Genomic DNA, 16,287 nt, shown 5'->3' with positions numbered 1-16,287 from the left:
ATTAAAACTAAATGCTGTTAAATGCTAGCTTAGTTACAGAGCATTTAAAACCAGTGATTAATACAGAATTCAAGGATGAAGTATCAAACGCTGCATGTGTAGGAATTGTTTACATGACGCAGCAATCTAAAGTTATCGTTTTTCTAATTTGCAAACCATTTATGAACATTCTATTTTCGAAAAGAATTTAAACCACGGACAACTAGGCTAACAAGTTGTGAAAGGACAGGAGAGATAACAGTAAACGTAAGTATAAAACTATCAAAACTTCTATTTCTCTCCTGACTTATGTATGTGCACACAAACAACAAAAAAGACACCACAGCCACTTGAACACAAGCAAATTATGTCATGTGTGATTTCGGACCACGCTCACCTTGCAGCAAGTATCTACTCGTGCTACTTGCAAAAGTGCTACTTGCTACCATTGCCTTTTGAGTGTCTGGGTGCCAGGATTTCACTGCACCAACACCAGTACCCCATCTTCAAAATAGTTTTTTTTTTGTTTTAAATGAACCATAGAAATAAATTAAGTAAAGTTAATGCAGGCTTTTGCTGAAGCAAGCAAGTAATGTGCTGTGCCAAAAATAGAACTCATCCTGTTTACTGTTACTACATTTGCAAAGTTCAGTATGAAAATCTGTATCTGTGAAAGTAAAAGAAAGTATTTGTGAAGGTGAAAGAAAAAAACTAAAGGATATTTAATAGAAAATAAGCTTTCAATTCCCATCCTTCTGAATATAACCTTCTTAATATATTTTCTCTTCTTCTGATACCGAATGGATTGGATATACAGGTTTTGTTTTATTCAGCTTTATGTTCTTCTACCAGTTCTAGTAACTAAAAAAAAAAAAAAAAACACAACAAAGAATGAACTTTCTAATGTGAAGAGCCACTCCATAGTGTCCTCCAGAGCACCCTCTGCAAAGGCACACGCATCCTCCCGCTCCCCGACTCCCACGCAGCATCGGAAGGTGTCCTGCTGCAACTCCAGCCTGGGAAAGCCGAATCGATGCTCCCAGCTTGACATGACACACAAACCCCCTGCAAACTGGTGTGGGAGTCAGTGTGTTCAAGGCAAAGCGAGGGCTGCAAAGAAGGAAAACTGAGGCAGGCAGAAGACAAGGTAGTAGCGATCTCCAGATGAGCCATCCTGCCAGAAATGGGCTTCTTTTCCTGGAGACTCTGTTTAGGTAAGAAGTCTCTGTCCAAAGCACTCATCAGTGGAAGAAAATATCAGCCTGCTAAAGGTGAGGGAATAATAAGGTCAACTAAAGGAAACAAAAAATGAAATGAAAATACAAAAATAAAAACATGACACACAAGGACGATAAGAGAGAGACGCATTCTGTGCATTGAACCACACTGTGCATCACCAGAAAGGAGCTGAACACGCAAGGTCCATGCTCAAACATAAAAAGGAAGCCTACAGAGGGTGCAAACAGGACAGGTAGCCTGGGAGGAACTCAGAGAAACTATCTGAGCAACCAGGGATCAGGTTAGGAAAGCTGAAGCCCTGATAGAGTTAAATCTGGCCAGGGCCATCAAAGGCAACAACAAAAGCTTCCAGAGATATGTCAGTGATAGAAGGAGGACTACGGAAAATGTGGGCCTTCTCTGGAAGGAAATGGGACACCTGGTGACCCAGGATATGGAGAAGGCTGAGGTACTCGATGACGTTTTTGCCTCTATCTTCACTGGCAAGAGCTCCAGCTGCACAGAAGGCAAAGGCAGGGACTGGGAGAATGAAGAACCGCTCACTGTAGGAGATGATCAGGTTTGAGACCATCTAAAGAACCTGAAGATGGACAAGTCCATGGGACCTGATGAGATGCATCCACGAGTCCTAAGGGAATCGGGGGATGAAGTTGCTAAGCCACTATCCACTGTATTGGAGAAGTTGTGACAGCCTGGTGAAGCTCCCATCAACTGGAAAAGGGGAAACATAGCCTCCATCTTTAAAACGGGAAAAAAAGAAGACCCAGGGAACTACGGGCCAGTCAGTCTCACCTCTGTGCCCGGCAGATCCTCCTGACAACTATACTAAGGCATATGGAAAATAACGGGGTGATTGGTGACAGCCAACATGGCTTCACTAAGGGCAAATCCTGCCTGACTAATTTGGTGGCCTTCTATGATGAGGTTACAGCATTGGTGGATAAGGGAAGAGCAACAGATGTCATCTACCTGGACTTGTCCAAAGCATTTAACACTGTCCCATACAACATCCTTGTTTCTAAATTGGAGAGACATGGTTTTGATGGATGGACCACTCGGTGGATAAGGAATTGGCTGGATGGTCGCACTCAAAGAGTTGTTGTCAACTAGATCAATGTCCCAGTGGAGGCCAGTGATGAGTGGTGTTCCTCAGGGGTCAGTACTGGGGCCGGTGCTGTTTAACATCTTTGTTGGTGACATGGACAGTGGGATCCAGTGCACCCTCAGCAAGTTTGCAGATGACACCAAGTTGTGTGGTGTTGTGGACACGCCGGAGGGAAGGGATGCCATCCAGAGGGACCTTGACAGGCTGGAGAGGTGGGCCTGTGTGAACCTCATGGAGTTCAACAAGGCCAAGTGCAAGGTCCTGCACGTGGGTTGGGGCAATCCCAAGCACAAGTACAGGCTGGGCAGAGAATGGATTGAGAGCAGCCCTGAGGAAAAGGACTTGGGAGTGCTGGTGGGTGAGAAGCTCAACATGAGCCGGCAATGTGCACTGGTAGCCCAGAAAGCCAACCGTGTCCTGGGCTGCACCCAAAGCAGTGTGGGCAGCAGGGCAAGGGAGGGGATTCTGTCCCTCTGCTCTGCTCTCCTGAGACCCCTCTGCAGTGCTGTGTTCAGCTCTGGGGTCCCCAACACAAGAAGGACATGGAGCTGCTGGAGCGGGTCCAGAGGAGGCCACGGAGATGATCCGAGGGCTGGAGCACCTCTGCTATGGAGACAGGCTGAGAGAGTTGAGCCTGGAGAAGAGAAGGCTCTGGGGAGACCTTCCAGCACCTTCCGGTGCCTAAAGGGGCTCCAAGAAAGCTGGAGAGGGGCTTTGGACAAGGACATGGGGCAATGGCTGTAAACTGAAAGAGGGGAGATTTAGATTAGATAGAAGGAAGAAATTTTTCCCTCAGAGGGTGGTGAGGCACTGGCACAGGTTGCCCAGAGAAGCTGTGGCTGCCCCATCCCTGGAAGTGTTCAAGGCCAGGTTGGATGGGGCTTTGGGCAACCTGGTGTAGTGGAGGGTGTCCCTGCCCATGGCAGGGGGGTTGGAACTAGATGATCTTTGAGGCCCCTTCCAACCCAAACCATTCTGTGATTGTAGCAAGCTCCCACTTGCTCCTTGTAACAAAATGAGGAAAAACACGTCTAAACTCTGAGAAAACATGGGACCTTCACAACTGCTACTAAAAATGGAAAAGGGTGGCCAACACTCTCTGGGTAAGGGAAAAGAGAAGAGACGTGTAAGGAAGTCACAGCTATTTTTAGGATTGCAGTGCTTCCAAAATTACATCTCTAACAAAAACTTTTCCAAAGGCGTAGAGGGATTTAAACCAGGCGTTCAAGGTGCTCAGGTGTCGTTTGTAACCTTTTCTAACCAGCTTTTAATCTGACTGTGGTTTGCATGTCCCCTTCTGAAACTCCGCTTTCAATCACGACGTGCAATCCGTTTAATAATACGACTGTGGGAGATGCAATTCTCATTAAACTAACGAAAAGCACCCTTATGAAGAAAGGAATCTTTTCCTATTGACCTTCCTCTGGCTTCTTCCTCACAGGCAAAAGTCTAAGCTTTCCTTACTGTAGAGAATGATTAGGAGTAACTTGATTGAAAAAAAAAAGCTGAAACCCAATTAACAAAATTACCAGTCCCTGACTCACTCAGCAGACTGCCACGACCTTTCGCATCAAGAAAAGCAAAGCAGGAAGATTCCCCGCGAGCAGACACAACTCCGTCGGACCCCGGCACGTGACTATCAAAGGACTGTTCTGTGTGGTCTGGGTGGATTTATCCCAGAACTACAAAATCACCCATTTAACCTCAAATTCGAAAGCCTGTACTGGATGATGCCAACGAAACCTTTCCCGAAGCCCTCTGCAGCCTTCGGCTCCACAGCATCCTGCAGCAGTAAGTTTCACAGTGTCGTTCTGGGTTGTATGAAAAGGACGTTCCTCCTTTCTTTTAATTTGCTTTGAAGTTACTGCCTCATCATTTCAGCACTTTCCTTCTGACATGAGAAAAATAATGAAATATTTCTGTGCAATTAATGGTTTCCCTTGCCCAGCTACCTTCTCCCAAGGTGAAGAATCCCAGCATACATTTTAGTCTACTTCAAAATTACTTCAAATTACTTCAAAACTACATTTAGTTTGTTCCTTCCATGTTTCCACACGCACCTCAAAGGTTAAAAAGCAGAAAAAAAAAAAGTAACAAACATCTGATTTCATCAAGAATCGACAAAGCTGAAATTCCATCAGTACTGATGATTTCAGTACAACTGACAATGAGTGATCATAAAAAGCACATAGTTAATTACTGAAATTCTCAGGAACTGATTTTCTGATAATACAGGATGTGCTTAACCTTAAACACACATGCTGCCTTGAAAAATCTCCTTGTTCTGTCTTGAAAGTCAGCCAGCAACAACCCCTAAGTTTACCCACACAGAGCAAAAGGAAAATTTAAATTTCTAATACAGTATTTGGATTATGATGCAAAATCGTGCACAATAAACTGTGTGTGGATATTCACACCTAATAAAAGCACTTCAAATTGCTAAATTCCAATGCACAAGGTCTCAAAAATTACAGAAAAGACAGACCTATCAGGTGAAATCAAACATTTATCACCACTTCATCAAACACTTTCTCTCTTGATTTAACCTGTCGAGTCTGAGAACTGCACAAGCAGGGTTAGGACCATCATGGCAAGTAAAAGTCTGAAATTTCTCAGTGACACTAAAATAGTGTGCTTAAAAGCCTAAAAGAACAAAACTGTGGCTAATATAGATCATGCAATGCAACCCCTGACCTTCCACGTAGCGTTTTGGTCACAACAGAGCTTCCCTACAGGCTGACTTCTTTTTCACAAGCACCGTGTCGACTGTCTGCTCCAAATCTTCTCACCTACCAAAATATTTCAGGCTGCACACACAAAGTAGACCTTCACGTTTTCAGAGCAGCCAGACTAGACCGTAAAACACACAACAGCACTGCACATCGAACACACGCGTTGGGAGAAGTGGGCATTTCAGATAGGAAAGCACTCGTTCCTGCAGTTCCTGACTCTGTACCGGGATAAACTTCACTTATTTCAAAACCACTCCAGCTGTAAGATAAAGTGTTGCATAGATTGTGATGGAAGTTATTTCTCCCCCACTCCCTCCGTCCTTCTCCATTTCCCTTATGCTTCATGAGCACAACGCAACCGATTTCGGACTCTTTAGATAAAAGCAGGACCCATGCATTTGATGGCAAGCTGAACTTAAACTCTGTAGACCGGAAATTCTGAAGAATGATTCTGCCTAAAACCATTATTACAAGCTCATGACAGCTTTTGTTGCTATGTTATTAAAGGTACACTGAAAAAAAATCACTGGAGAAAAACTCCTGCGCAACAACTCTGTCCTAACTAGTGCTACACCCAACTCTTCTTGTTAGATGCAAATGATGTTTAACTTACACAATCTCAACACCATCCTACTGCACAGCACGCTTGACCTCCACCAAGCGAGTCCATCTGCTCCCCAGGAGCACACATCATACGTTAATCCTTACTTACACGTGCTTTCTGTGGAACTCCAGAATCTTTCCTTCGATTCTTTCCTGGTTTGGCAAATATTGGTTTGTTTTAAGGTGTTCTCGATCCTCTGATTCATCGAAATCCCCTATTTCAGCTATTACAGAAAACAAAACAACGTTAGAGTAAGAAGAAACAATGGAAAAGGAACAACGACAGAAAATACTTGGTGAGGAATTACGGAGAGCCCAACAGCCAGAACATGTTGTCCCTTGAGTGCTTCAAATTTGCACGTTACGCTTTGTGTCCAGCTTCATTTTACAAAAAGCTCGTATTTATCCCAAGTAGACTCCCTGGGGATTACAGCAGTATTTTAACATCATTTGGATAATTTAGACTTCTTTACAGTCAAAGATGTGAGACTTGTAGAAGACCCATGAGGTGGTCTAAACATTTCTTCCTTACAGATAGCTCATACCAAACCAGCATATTTCAATTTAATTCTTCTAAATATATGTAAAATAGTTATTGACAAGCCTACCTGGGAAAAGGGCAAGTTAGATTTCAGGAATTACCCAAAAATAAATACATAGCAAAAAGCAAAAGCAGTGTTATGTGACTATAAATCCCCACAGTGCCTACATCTTGAGTTTTGGTCTCTCCTTCACACGATGAATCCATCTTTAAGGTCCCTTCCAAGCCAAACCATTCTATGATTTTATGATCTACACCTTCCAGAAATGACGCTGTGGATTTAAGAAGAGATTTACAGCAGAAAAAAGCATGAATCAAAGGTGCAGAACAGCTTTCATCTGATAAGACATGAAATGCTCAGAAGTCTTTGGCTTGGAAAAGAAAAGTATGAGGCAGGCAGAATGTATAACAAAAATCACATGTTGAATAAATAAATTTTAAAAAGTTATTTACTTTTTCTGATAATAAAATATGAAGTTACAATATTAAATTAAAATGCAGAAGTTTTAAAAAGGCAAAAGGATACACATTATCCTACAAACCTCCCAAAAATTAAACTGTGCAGCTCGTTTTCACGGAAGGATGCCAAAAACTACAAGCAAATTCAAAAATTAGACAAATACGTGGAAGAAACGTTCATCAAGGGCCACTAAACAAAGAGATGCAGAGTCAGTCTTTGACTTAGAAAGGCCACATGCAAAGATCACTGGATGGATGCAGTAAAGGAGGTATTGCCATGTGCTTGCTCTGTTTCTGAGGGCTTCCCCATGGCATCTGCTACCATCTACGGTCAGAGAAAGGAGAGTGGACTAAAATGAACCAATAATTTCATCCAAGGCAGCTGTGCTTAAAAAAACCACAGCAATATCCTGTTTAAAATCAAGCCAGAATACGAAACACAATAAAAATCCTGAAAGGCACTTCCATAAAATAACTTATGTTAAAAATAACCATATTCTTTCTCACTTCTAGTAGAGCAGAAGCAAGCCAAGCACAGCCAGACACTGAGGTTTGCTCACCAGCTCCACGCTGCGCTGCTGGAAAATTATGAGCAAATTTTAATCGTGTCACCCACTGGTGGCAGCTCAGGTTACAGATTCCGAAATGCCGTACCACTTGGCTGCTGCTCGAACTGATCTGGTGTCTGAACCCGCTCAGGGCTTTCAACCTGCTCATCTCGAAGGCCACGTTTTCAGGTCTTCAGGTGCGTGCAGAACTGGGCGAGCAGCAACATGAAGAGCTTCCAAATCAATTGCTTCCCATTTCCATTTTCCCTCGCAGCAAGGAGGAAAGCTGCTGACGGTCCTACTTTGGAACTTGCTCTGGCACGTTGCTGGTTTTATTTCAGCCCAGTGTCTATACACTTATCTCCCCCAGCCACAGGGAAATTGAGAAATGAAGCCAGGGAAGCGCAGAGGCAGACGGGAGCAGCTGTTTGGAAGTTGAGGACCACTAGTGACCTGCTTTGCAGAGCCAGGGAAAACAGACAACACGCCAGGGGTTTGGTTTCGTGCAGCCTCCACGAAGCCAAAGTCATCTCGTACGTAAGCACCTGCTGTCCCCCCCCCACGGCTCGCCCGGATGGCAACCCCAGTGCTCCAAAGCAGCGAGTTTACTGCATGCACAGAAGGAAACGCTGCGAGACGGAAAACGCTCGAAGTGACCCAAAGCTTGTGTGCACTGTTTCACTGGGCCAGCAGCGACGTCGCCGCGGCGGAGATACTCACACTGCAGAAGGTGAGAGACCAGGAGAGCGGCCGTGTTGTCGCTGCAGGTCAGCCGTTCCTCCGCCAAGTCCCTCTTGATTTGCAACGCGAACAGGTACCTGGGAGAGAGTTGCAAGCACCAGTTACAAGCACCACCTTGACACGTGAAAGAACGATACAACGACTCAGCAGGGTTTTATGAAACCAGCCTCTCCCAATTCTTCCTCTCTCCAAAGCCAAGGTAACGCAGAAGCCTTGCTACCAAGGACGGTCAAATCAAATCAAACAACCCGTGACTAATCCAGTGCAATTTATCAGCATAAACGAACACGCAGGGACATGGCAGCAGAAGGAAAAACGTGCTTTTGTCAAGTTTAATTTCTGAAGTAATAGCAGCTCTAATCTTTAGCTGGAACGAAACTTAACGAATACTTCGAGTGGTTTTATCCATTAGAACCAAGATGGGAGAACATCACTGATTCTAATATCTTGTTAGGAAAAATAATGGGTATTTCTGCTAGCACTCAATTAATTTGCTCAGCGGTTGTATTTTCCAGCACTATAATGTTAGCAACCTACAAAGAGTAAGAAATTAAATTTCCTTTCTTTGTATCGCTATACTCATTTAACTAAAGTGTTTCCCAAATCAGTTGTTAGAGAGGAATAGATTTCTGTTTAAAAGTTTTGTGTAAGTAAAAAGCTGCCTGCAAACACACAAGGAGAGAAGAAAAACACAGCAGCCTTGAAAGTGTGCTGATAAGGGCCGATTTAGTAACCTAAACCAATTTTAATTTAGTTACGAATGTCATGCTGGCAAGTCCTTTGTGCTTTGCGTTTTACGTGCAAGAAGGTGCAACAAGGACTGCAGTGAAGAGGCAACACCTCACTGCCATGAACCTCTGAGCTGACAGACTGCTCGCTGCTTTCTTTACTGAATCACACCCTGAAAGAGAACAGTAATTTTTTTTTTGTAAAGAAGAATTAATTTTAAAACATTACGTATCACACTCTTGAGGCAAAAAGGTAATAAAAGGTATACATTTTGAATGTGGGAGCTTTTTTAAATTTAACCACTCTAAGTATGTATTAAAGACTTTACAATAAAGCATGCTCTGTTTTCTGCATATCTGACTGAGCAGCCTTGATTTCTTCAATACACTCACAATAAAGCGTACATAGCACTAACAGCATTATGAAATACCTAGATGCTCTAAGCACAGATCAGAATTCCACAATAAATACTCCATAAATAGGCAAAAATACAGTTCCTGCTCCAAAAAGCTGTATTCCTAATGAAACTCCTACAAGAAACAGCAATTAACCTAAGAAAATTGAGAGAAATGGAAATATTTAGATAGTATTTATCGTTACAAGAGACAATCGCATCACATCATGGCAGTTATGCTGGTTTGCTGTAAAATAAGTCTGAAGGATAATAAGGAACTGCTGTGATCTCTAGAAGGAATTCCAACTAAAGTAGTTAACACTGGGAAAAGTACTAAATGAGCTCTTCAAGCACTCAAATCCTGGGTAATGTCCTTGTTGGAGGCACAGACTCCAAACCACGTTCCCAGGGGCTAGCAAGTGGACAGGTCTGCTTAATTGACCGAAGATCAATTACTGATCAGCAAAAGCCACCCATGATGATGAGCATCGGTGAAAAACGTGCAGTAAAGCGTGCTTGCTAGTTGTAGGATACTTCAAGCACGGACTTTGGAAATGTCAATGATAAATAATTTATTAAAATATGTGCAGATTATCTTCTATAGGTACTGTTTATAAACGTTAGTATTTCCTCTATACCCTGTCTCTTTTGCACCGTGATGCTTGGCAAGCCCTAACCTACACTGTTTTCTGTTTTGCAAAATATTTTTTCTGCCAACATTCATCTGCCGACACGTGTCTGCTAAAACCGTGACGCCAATAAAAAAAACGGGCTCTTCCACTCATCTTCAGTGGAAGCTTTGTTGGGAACCAGATGCAATGTCCTCCTAATCTTAGCTTCCTATTATTTCAGTAGGTAACGTAAACCAAATTCTTCAAAGAACACTTTACCTAGTATATTCCTCTTGCAACTGCCCCGGGTCCGGAGGGAAAAACTTCACAGCTAGACGAAGCATTGTAGTCTTTGGTCCTACAAGAAAAGTTAGTTATTTCACAAAAAACTCCTGCTCTTCATAAGCACGTGCATATTATGTTTTCCAACACGCAGAGAAATACAACGTACACCAAGTTTCAGCTTGCCAGCTAACTACAGCGGGCCTATGGGATATACATTGTCCATGTCAATGGAGATACAGCAGATAGTTTTCAGAGGAACTACCTATAGCTCTTCCAAGGCAAACCTGCAGCCCGGATGCTGTAAAGATAGTTTCACGCAACGTTAAAGCTGTAACACCCCAAAACAACTGCTGGAGTGCATGCGAAGGCGTCGCTGATGACCCGGGGAGATGTTCCCACAAGGAGAGGATGGGGAGACGCAGCAAATGGCTCTGCCAACACCAGCCGCCACCGCCGGAGCTGTCGATGAGCTGAACCCACGAGCCCAGCTGGACCCGGAGCGTGGCAGTGCGTTGGCAGCCTGCTCCCGGCGTGCCCGTTAATACCCGCTTCTTCCCATTTTTAACACTGTTCTCGTCGATCTCGACCATAGCGGGAGATTTAACACTGATTTAACACTTAAATCCTGAGTAACTATTTGGAATAGCCCGTAACACGTAACGTTTCACCACGAGCAAACCCAGCTGCGACTGGACCGCGTTAACAGTTTCGGCATCACGACTCTCAGCCTGCTGAACCCTCTGACTCGATGCCCAAACCCTCCTGTTTCACCAAGATTCCCAGAGGAATATAACAGGGCACCACAATCGCTTACCGTGCCACGCCGGCACCACCGTTCTGCTGCTGTTTTCCCGTTCTCAAAGCAGAAAAGGCTGAGCAGTTTGCAGGCTGTCACAGCACTATCCAACCTCTGCTTACAGAAGCCTGCTGAGCATCCATCTCACATTTGCAGGAATCCCCTGGACAAGAGGAGGGCCACTCATCCACCGCAGCCCCACGCTCCACCGGCAGCATCTCCACTCAACCACAACACACCAAGACCTGTCCCCAGCATGCACCTTCTCACAAGGAACAAGGACAGTCCACCTTGAGCATTCCCTCATCCCTAGACATGTTCAAGGCCAGGCTGGACGAGGTTTTGAGCGACCTGGTGTAGTGGAGGGTGTCCCTGCCCATGGGAACTATGCATGGAACTACATGATCTTTGAGGTCCCTTCCAACCCAAACCGTTCTATGATTCTATGTGGAGCTGGAGAAAGGCAGGGCAAAACGAGGAAAGACAGACCCCTTCTAAAAGTCAGAGGAAGACCGGGGAAGGGAAAAACTGGGAACTGTCTTCTTGCTAGACTCTTCTCCTCTGGGCACTAAGGGCATGATATCCACATATTTCATGATCCAGCTGAACCTCAAAGCCAGCCCTGCTTACGCGTGACCTCCAGAGGTGCCTTCCAGCCCCATCCACCCCAGGACTCTGAATGCTGCTGCTGTTCCAAAGTAAGCTTAGCCAAGTAAAAAAAAAATAATTCAAATTTGTTTGAGCATGTTGGTAAGCACGAGCCAGCCTGCTTTAACTTATTTTAAGCACCAAGATCTTTTAAAGCTTGACAAAGTCCAATTTAACCCCACCAACCTCAAAGTACACTGATTTCTTCTGTCCAGAATACCTGATTCCCACATACTAAGCGTTCCTCCACTCGCCCACCTTCTCCCTAATGGGAGAATAACAAACCTTGCTTTCTGCCCAGTAGCTGATAGAACTAACTCTCAGACTATCACAGCTGTCAGAAGAGCAGCTCCCAGCCTCTGATCCCAGAATTACCAAAGCTTTGGTGAATAACAAACCCTAAAATCCGCATCCTAATTACAGTGTAATATCTAGAAATGAAAGGAGGTTGGAAATAACACCCTATAAACGATACACAAAGCTTGTATTTGGCAGAGGCTAAAACCACACGAAGGATTTTATAGTTCTTGAGACGTACCAAGTGAGGAAAATAAGTAGTTTTAGTGATTCCAGTAAAAGGACCAAAACTTTACATAGAATTTCTGAAAATACTCTGAGCCTTTGGAAGATCTTCACAAGGTTAAGAACAGACCTGCACGTTACCCACGCCAATCAGCTGGGAAGTATTGCTGCGGGAGCAATTTTGGCAGCGTTTCAAGCATCGCTCACATCAAACGACAATAAATACTAAAAATTAAAAACATAATACTGGTTTTGCTTCCGTGGCACAACTCCTCCTCTTTTTGCCTTTTTTTTTAAATCTCACCTTTCCCCTATGAACAAGTCCCATTCTAACTAGAAAAGAAACACTGGGCCAGTCTTAACCAAGATGCAGAATTTATTCTAAGAAGCCAAATCTGAGCAAAACCAAGAACAACAACAACAAAAAAGAAGTCAGGAAAAATTACCCGTGTGGGTATGGTGAACACAACACTACATAAAACTGGCAACACCTCAGAAAAGGTACCCAACCTCACATTGGGTGCCTGTTGGGAAGTCAAAAATTTGGATCTAAACTCCTTGCCTTCTGGAGTGGTTCAGTAGCAAAACTCCCTGCACTCATTTGCAATTAATCAGAAACAAAATCCTTACCATACCACACAGAGTTCTGTATATCTCAGAATAGCTCGTTAGCCGAGAGTAATCTGAAGTAAGTGTCCATAATCTAGATCTTTTGTTTTTAGAGAGCATGTCAAAGACTCAGAACTGCTCGCCTACAACCACACAGCATCAATGTAAACCAAAAGGTTTGAGCTGCATTACCTTGAAGCCCATGATAACACCTAACTGGACTAAAAGTTACAAGGTTAACGCCAAAATATCACTAAATTCTCAAAAACCAAACCAACCGAGCAAAAAACCCAACACCAAGGAAAAAGGAGCTCAACTAAACTTCTCAAAGTGAGAACACAGAAGATGACTGCCCATCTATGCCAAGTCCAGGCGTTTCTTGACAGCATGAGCAAACTCACCCAATCTCATTCTTACAGAATTTCACTTTCCCTTGGGAAACACCCAGTGTTACCCAACAATAAAAGGGTTAAAGTTTTGTGTAGCAGTTTCATGAAGGGTTCAGTCGGCAGTAGGTGATTTACACATACCTAAAGAAACTAACAAGACGTTCATCCTTGAAGCTGCCAGCAGTGATTAAAACAGAGACTCTTTATCAAGAACTGTCTGCCCTTGGAGGGAACATCCCAGAAACTGCAGAAACTGCATAAACTTTGTTATCATGTTTTTCTAAACTGTGAACATGCAGTGACTTGGGGGAAAAGGTAATTCCGGCAGGGGGAGATCGCGACCACCGACTCACAGACCACCTACCCTAATTACACCCCAGACCCAAAGAAAGGGGCGGAGGAGGAAAACTGAGCATGCGAAGTGATTTACATGAAAAGCGAGAGAAAATTAACCAATTGTTTAAGAATATGTAAATATGTTATGAATTATGCATGATTGTAGTGTATAACTAATTTTCTGTCCAGAAGCCGGTGTGCACGCTAGGAGGAGAAATCCCCTGTGCACCCAGCGCTGCAATAAAGAATACCTGCTTTCTAAAACTTTAAAACAAGTCTTGGAAAGTTCAGTTTCCTTTTCAGGTATCAGATTTGGCGACCCAGATGGGACCCTCTCTGTTCGGCTGCAGGACCCGCTGAGAACAGGACTCCCTCGGGCGCCCCCGGGGATATCCCCGGAGGGACTCCTCGCCTCAATCGGATCGCTGCGGGAACAGACAAGGACCACCTTCCATCTTAGAGAAGGTATTAAGGTATTCTTTTGATTCTTTTGGTTTGGGGACCGGTCCACTAAGGTAGCTCTCTGTAAGCCGTACGCAAGATAGCGTATACCGGGCAGCTAGCGCCTCAAAGGTATACTTTGGTTATAGTTGTGGGAGCAATTACAGTTGTGGGTTCCAGTCCCACTCGGGGTAGCTTTCCGTAAGCCGTAAGCTGAGACTTGCGCAGGACAGCGTATACCGGGCAGCCAGTGCCTTAAAGGTATACTTTGGTTACGATTGTGGGTTCCAGTCCCACCAAAGGCGCCTTAAGAACAACAGAAAAAAAACACACTTAAGTGACTACAATTGTGGGTTCCAGTCCCACCGGAAACCATCTGGAAGCTGAAATATTAATCCTGTATTGAATTCTATGTGTTTGTTTGTGTGATTCTAAGAGTTGTATTAATTGTATGGTTGGATTTTTTGTGGTTGCAATTGTAAGACTTGTTTTTGTTCTGTGTGTGTGTGACTGAAATGTACTTTTAGTACAAAGCGAGTGCGGAGTCTTGATCCGTGGTTCTGTCCTCCCGCAGGGGAAACAGCCGGAGATAGACGAAGCAATAGAAAATAAGAGTGAACGTGTTATTTTAATTTTAATTCCAGTTGTTTGTTTGGTAACAACAGGATTGGGATAATAATAACCAACAAATAATGGGTAACCAACAGAGCGGGGAAATTTTAAAAAAGAGTCCGTTAGGATGCGTCTTAGCACATTGGAAAAATATTGAGGGTCCCCCAGGAGGAAATGTAAATAAGAAAACTTTAGTTAAATACTGTAACCAGTGGTGGCCGTTATATAAATTGGAAGAAGGGGAAAAATGGCCAAATAATGGAACTTTGAATTATAATACTCTATTGCAATTGATGCTGTTTCTCAGAAGAAATGAAAAATGGGATGAGGTGTTATATGCTGATATGTTTTTCACTTTAAGAGATCATCCTGAGTGGCAAAAGGAATGTGGTATAAATTTAGTTCCTAAAGACCCCTTTGTTTTGGCACTAGAGAAAGATAAAAAGAAGGAACAAGGAAAGCTGAAACGATGTTGTTCAGCATGTAGTATTGGAGAAAGGTGTTTGAAAGCAAAAGATCGGGAAAGTGAGGAAAGGATTGAAGATTATATATCACCACCTCCTGCATTACCCATGGGGTTTCCTGATGGGAACAATGGGAACAGTAACTCAGGAGGGGGAGCAGTGGGGGGATCACCACCAACATCACCCCCTGCATCAACACCAACATCACCCCCTGCAGCAGAGGGGGAATCAACTCCGATTACTGCCCGAACACGTAGTAAAACAGGACCAATTCTCCAGGCACCACTTAGAGAAGCTATGGGGCCGGCAGGACCGATGACAATTAAGGTCCCTTTTTATATGGGAGATTTGGACACCTGGAGGGAAGAGGTTAAAAATTACAGAGATGATCCATTAAGAGTCATAGTTAAAAATCAAAACCCAAACTGGAAAGATATAGACATACTGTTAGATGCAATGACTGAAACTGAGAAACAGTTAATTCTAAAAACAGCCCGAACTCAAGTGCAGGACCCCAAGGATCCCCTGGAGGCAGAGGCAGAGGCAGAGGAGGGCCTCGCCGGGGATCTCGAGGGAGTTTCCAAACAACGTTACGATCAAATTTCAGATTGGAAAACAAGTAGGGATTCACCAATTCCTTTATTTACCAGAATCTCCGAAACCTTTACTTGGATGGGACTTATTAGAGCAATTGGAAGCACAAATCATTTTGAAAAGGGTAAGGTAGAATTCAAAGTAAAAGATGATCGATTAATTGAAGTTTTAAGTTTGGCTATGATCCAAATTGAAAAACCAACTGAAGGTACCTCAGAGATTGAAGAAATCCTAGATCAAGTGTATCCAGGGGTATGGGCTTCTGAGATTCCAGGTAAAGCAAAGAATGCTGCACCGATAAAGGTGGAAGTAAAACCTGGTTCTGGTGCAGTTAGAATAAAACAATATCCTTTAAGGTTGGAAGACCGAAGGGGCATAAAAGAAACAATTGAAAAATTCCAAAAATTTGGGTTACTGATTGAATGTGAATCAGAATATAATACCCCAATGTTACCAGTAAAGAAACCAGATGGGAAATACAGAATAGTACAAGATTTAAGAGCAATAAACAGAATTGTGGAGGATCTGTATCCAGTAGTAGCAAACCCGTACACTTTGTTAACCAGTCTGAAGGAAACATATGAATGGTTCACAGTTCTGGATTTAAAGGATGCATTCTTTTGCCTCACCTTGGCCCCTGAAAGCCGTAATTTATTTGCTTTTGAATGGGAAAACCCCGATTCGGGACGTAAAACTCAACTCGCTTGGACAGTGTTACCTCAAGGATTTAAAAACAGCCCTACAATTTTTGGGAACCAATTAGCAAGGGAATTGGAACTTTGGGAAAGGCCTCCAGGTAATGGCATTCTTTTACAATATGTGGATGATATTTTGATAGCTACAGAAAAGAGAGAAGAGTGTAAAGAATGGACTGTGAACTTACTGAACTTTTCTTGGATTAAGTGGTTAT

General features: G+C 43.5%; 1 protein-coding gene across 3 annotated transcripts in view; it reads right to left on the bottom strand.

Moving 5' to 3' along the window:
• The window catches only part of FARP2 (FERM, ARH/RhoGEF and pleckstrin domain protein 2), an 85,918-nt gene that overhangs the window by 44,091 nt on the left and 25,540 nt on the right, over window positions 1–16,287 (bottom strand). For all 3 annotated transcript variants that reach the window (XM_086618181.1, XM_086618180.1, XM_086618179.1), the window contains exons 4-6: window positions 9,961–10,039; window positions 7,927–8,024; window positions 5,768–5,882 (exon numbers count right to left, since the gene is read on the bottom strand). In XM_086618181.1, coding sequence (XP_086474307.1) covers window positions 5,768–5,882; window positions 7,927–8,024; window positions 9,961–10,039 — 292 coding nt within the window. The remainder of the gene's footprint in view (window positions 1–5,767; window positions 5,883–7,926; window positions 8,025–9,960; window positions 10,040–16,287) is intronic.

This window comes from Tauraco erythrolophus, chromosome 11, assembly GCF_009769465.1.
Source record: "Tauraco erythrolophus isolate bTauEry1 chromosome 11, bTauEry1.pri, whole genome shotgun sequence".
NCBI classification, from domain to species: Eukaryota; Metazoa; Chordata; class Aves; order Musophagiformes; family Musophagidae; genus Tauraco; species Tauraco erythrolophus.
Note: the sequence above shows the minus strand (reverse complement) of the source record. Positions and strands in the feature narration are given on the sequence as shown.